This window comes from Pistacia vera, unplaced genomic scaffold (genome assembly GCF_008641045.1).
Source record: "Pistacia vera cultivar Batoury unplaced genomic scaffold, PisVer_v2 Contig152, whole genome shotgun sequence".
NCBI classification, from domain to species: Eukaryota; Viridiplantae; Streptophyta; class Magnoliopsida; order Sapindales; family Anacardiaceae; genus Pistacia; species Pistacia vera.
This window is the reverse complement of record NW_022195597.1, coordinates 134,968-139,715: the sequence shown is the minus strand read 5'-3', so window position 1 is coordinate 139,715 and position 4,748 is coordinate 134,968. Positions and strand designations below refer to the sequence as shown.

The 4,748-nt window shown below is 48.9% G+C and overlaps 1 protein-coding gene across 1 annotated transcript; it reads right to left on the bottom strand.

The window, feature by feature from the left end:
- Nucleotides 1-2,251: 2,251 nt before the first annotated feature.
- Nucleotides 2,252-3,705, bottom strand: LOC116124385. Its single transcript, XM_031410114.1, has 2 exons — nucleotides 3,601-3,705; nucleotides 2,252-2,647 (listed from the first exon to the last, which is right to left on the bottom strand). The coding sequence occupies exons 1-2, from the start codon at nucleotides 3,703-3,705 to the stop codon at nucleotides 2,252-2,254; spliced, it is 501 nt and encodes a 166-aa protein (XP_031265974.1).
- Nucleotides 3,706-4,748: the final 1,043 nt, after the last annotated feature.

Below are 4,748 nucleotides of genomic sequence, written 5' to 3'. Positions count from 1 at the left end.
TATCATCTTCCCAAACTAATACTGCTGAGATTGTTGTCTCTAAGACTGTTAGATAGGTGTAAAGCTTCTCCCCATCTACAGGTTTGGAAATGAGTGGAATGGAGGTCCGGTATCTCTTCAATTGTTGCAAGGCTTCCTCGCAGGAAGGGGTCCACTCAAACTTCTTGGATTTCTTAAGTGCGTGGAAAAAGAGGTTGCACTTGTCAGCGGATCTAGAAATGAAGCTGCTCAAGGCGGCTACTCGTCCTGCGAGGCACTGGATGTCTTTGATGCAAGTTGGAGATGGTATATTGAGGATCGCTTTGATCTGGTCGGGGTTGGCTTCTATCCCTCGCTGAGTCACCATGTATCCCAAGAATTTACCTGACAAGACACCAAACGAGCATTTGGCTGGATTCAGCTTCATGTTATACTTCTTTAGGATGGCGAACGCCTGGCTGAGATGGTCAAGGTGCTGCTCGGCTATCAGGGACTTGACGAGCATGTCGTTGATGTAAACCTCCATGGTATCCCCGAGGTGTTCGACAAACATTCTATTAACTAGCCACTGATAGGTAGCCCCGGCGTTCTTGAGAACGAATGGCACACCTTGTAGCAGTATGTTCCCCTTTCTGTGATGAATGTCATCTTCTCTTGGTCGTCGGGGTGCATCAAGATTTGGTTGTACCTTGAGAAAGCATCCATGAAGCTTAGGAGCTCGTGGCCTGCGGTCGCATCGACTATCATGTCGATATATGGGAGCGAGAAGGAGTCCTTAGGGCATGCTTTGTTTAAGTCTGTGAAGTCAATGCAGACCCTCCACTTGCCGTTCTTTTTCTTTACGACCACGATGTTTGCCAGCCATTCGGGGTAGTGGACTTCTCTGATCATACCATTACTCAGTAACTTTTCAACCTCTTCATTGACGATCCGGTTGCACTCTAGTGTGAATTTCCTTCTCTTCTGCTTCACTAGCGGGTGATTCGGATTTACTTTGAGGTGGTGGACCATTGCCTCTGGGTTGATTCCTGTCATGTCAGCGTGGGACCAAGCGAAGCAGTCCTGGTTTTGTCTGAGGAATTCTATCAGTTTCTCCCTTGTCTCGGGTCTAAGGCGAGAATTTATCTAGGTCTTTCTTTCGAGGTCTTCCGGGTGTATCTGTACTTCATCCAACTCTTCCATAGATAGTTGATCTGGCTCGGTCGGAGGGGTTGGATGAGACTGTAATTGCTATAAAGCATTACCTTTGCTCTTAAAGGCGTTCTTGTAGCAATCTCTGGAAGCCTTAGGGTCACCCTTGATTTCCCATACTCCCCATTTGGTAGGAAACCTGATCGTTTGGTGGAAGCTGGATAGAACCGCGTGCATATCGTGGATCCAAGGTCGGCCCAAGATGACGTTGTATGGTGAGGGACGGTCGATCACTAGAAAAATGGTCTACTTGTTTACTCCGTTGGTGTAAATAGGAAGGACGATCTCTCCAATGGTGTATTTCTGCTTAGAACTGAACCCTACCAGTAGGGTCGACGTCTGTTGATGTTTGTTTCTTCCAGACCCATAGCCTTCACTACTCTAAGTAAAAGGATGTTTGCTGAGGATCCCTCGTCTATGAATACCCTCTTGACCAAGTGTTGCCGATCTGGAGGGAGATGACTAGAGCATCGTGATGGGGGGCGGCCAGGGTGACCAGCTCGTCATCTTCGAACTGAATTACCTAATGGGAGTGTGACCAAGAAGGCGGATGGATGGATTGGATTTCATGATAGCTGTTGGCTCTGGCATAGCATTTGGCTGAGGAGTAACTGACCCCACTGATCTCTGACCCTCTGGAGATGAGCGACCAGAATCCTTTCGGTGTAAGTTCCCGTGGAGGTGGAGATATTCCTTTAGTGCTCTTCTGGCTGATAGTGTTCTTCCATTTATCTGTTAATAGGTCTCAGAGATGTCCCCTCTTCAATAGTGCGGCGACCTCCAACCCTAGGGCAATGCAGTCCCCGGTGTTATGTCCATGGTCGTCGTGGAACTCACACCACTTGGTCGTATCTCTCCTTGCTTCGGCATTGAACTTGCCTGGCCACTTAACGCTAGACCCCATTCCTTTCATGATCGCCACGACTTGGGCTGGTTCGACGTTAAGGTTGTATTCTGGGATTTTGTATCGGATCGGGCCGGTTGGTCTGTTGTCAGTTTTAGGTGATTGGCAGTCATATGGTTTCCTGACTTTGTTCTGGTTAAGTGGAGGGGGTTGGTAACGAGGTTCCATCGATCTAAGCTATAGCCTCTTATCATTCCGCCTTGGGTCATACCTAGCGTGAACTGCCCGATTCATCTCATCTTCTTCCCACCTTATCTGAATCACAGCTCTGGCCAAGGCGTCCTCCATCGTGGTGTAGCCAAGCTTCGTCACTTCTTTGTAAAATTCTCCATCCGAGAGGAGAACCTTCCTGAAGGCGTCTACGGTTGTCTCGGGGTTGTAGAAAGGAATGGAAATTTTTTCTTTGTTGAATCTGCTGACGTACTCTCTCAGCAGCTCCCCCCTTCTCTGGTATACTTTGTACAGGTCGACCGATAGTTTCTTGAGTTTTTTGCTGCTGGCAAATTGCTCCACGAAGGTGTTGGTGAGCTGTTCGAATGAGTCGATGGAACCGTTCGGGAGATTGGTGTACCACTAAAGAGCTGGACCAGATAAGCTTGAACCAAAACTCTTACACATGCAGGCTTCCCTCAATGCTCGGGGTATCGAGACAGTGAACATTCGTTGCTTGTACGAGGCTATGTGATCGTCTGGGTCGGTTGTTCCGTCATAGAGCTTCATGCCGAGAATAGTAAATTTGTGGGGCATGTCAGCTAACGCGATCGCATCCACGAAGGGCAAATTGGCGTAGCAGTGAGGCTTGCTCTTTTTGGTGGGGATCGGCATTCTTGGTATGCACCTCATCACTGCCTCTACGTCGGCCAGTCTCTTGGCCAATATCTATTCCATGGGAAAGGGGGATACCATAGGCCATCCCGCTCGACTTGGTCGGCCATAGGATTCGCACTCGGCATGTTTTGTTGGGTCATTCCGTGTGGTGTAGCCTGGTGGATCATTCCTTCATGTATCGCTTGGTAGCTTGGATCACCGTTCATTCCCTTCGGTTGGGTGACTCCCATTGTAACTGATCGGGGGTTTCGCTCGACATGAATGGTTAGGGGGGTTGTTTGGTACTCGCTCGGTCTGTTAGGATGGATGGACTTCAGCGGGATGTTTTGGTATGGGTGACCACTCGACCCGCGAGGGTGAACCGAGCCGAATGGAGTTTGTGTAGGGATGGTTGATTGACGGTGAGGTGGGATGGCGAGAATGGATGGTTCTTGTTGTAGTGGGCTTTCTGTCACTTGGACGCCTTGATCCTGTGCCTGAGGTGGATCGACCGAGTAGGGTTCCATTGGCAAATTCCTTTCTCCAGGAGTCAAGACAGAATCGTCGACCACCGACGAACATAATTGACGCGACCTTTTATCTGAGGCCACGGGTCTGTGCTCTGGGGTGTGGAGAGGTTGCATAGATGGAACCGAGGCGCGGAACCGATTGGGTGGTACTTGACAAGGCAGAAGCTCAAGATCATAAAACTGACTTACCTTCTCTTTCAGAGACTGGTTTTCGGCCCTGATGGAGGCATTTTCGGTCCGGATAGCAGTGTTCTCAGCTTCCAGTGCGGCCACTTTATTTGAGTTCTGTTGCATGAGGGTGATCAGAGCTTCCAATTTGGCCTCAAGGCCGGGGTTAGCATTGTCAGAATTGTTAGCTATGGAAAGTTTCTTCACGTAGCAGGGTTCGTTGAGCCAAATGATTGCTAGAGGCCCCACGGTGGGCGCCAAACTGTAGATGTAAAAATCTACCAGTACGGAAGGAGGGACTAATCCCATGAGGTTGAGGCCACTAGCGATCTATTGTACCTGCACACGTAGAGAAACAAACGTGAAGCGACGGAAAACACTGGGGTGGTGTTTGCCATAGGCACTCTGACGTTCAAGTCAGCAAGGCTGAAAGAGGCTGATTTAGTGAGGGCTAGGGAGTAGAGAGGTTACCAGAAGTCTAGTCGCGGACTGTGACTACGGCTGTAATGTGAAGTTCTTAAGCGGGAACTCCGGGGTCTGAAGGTGTAATGTCATCCCCTTGTGAGAGGGCTAGCCTCTGCTTAAATAGTGACTATCTGGTCTCCCAATCCTGGTGGGATTGGGAGTTCTCATAGTAATCTGTTTCCTTCAGGGATATATCCTTTGGCCCCATTATCCTGGCGTGAAAGGGAGTCCAAGTACAACTCTGACACGGACCTAGGAGGAATTGGGATGGTAGTGGACTACCTTATCAGCGTCCGAGTAGGAATGTGATCCGTAAGTGACCGTGGGCTCTGAATTCGACCATAGGCCCAGGAAGTGTACTGGGATTAGGAGGCCTGGGTCCAGATGGTGTGGACCGATTGTACTTCGTACCGGATGGGCCTTATCTAGGGAGTTCTGGCTCGGGCCGCATCGGGACTGGGCCTAGGCTTTCCTCTTTGTCAGAAGTGTTATCCTATTTGGGCCGAGGACATTTTTTGGCCCTAACAACTATCAAGGACAAATTAGTGATTGAGCTGGGTATACAAATAATAATAATCTTGATTGCCAGTAGTTTTAACAGTCCATCGGTTTTGGAATGAATCACTAACTGGTTTATGCATGGATGTATTATGTGCTTCCTTCCATATATATATCTTCAAAAAAGACCATTTTATTTGTTTTGT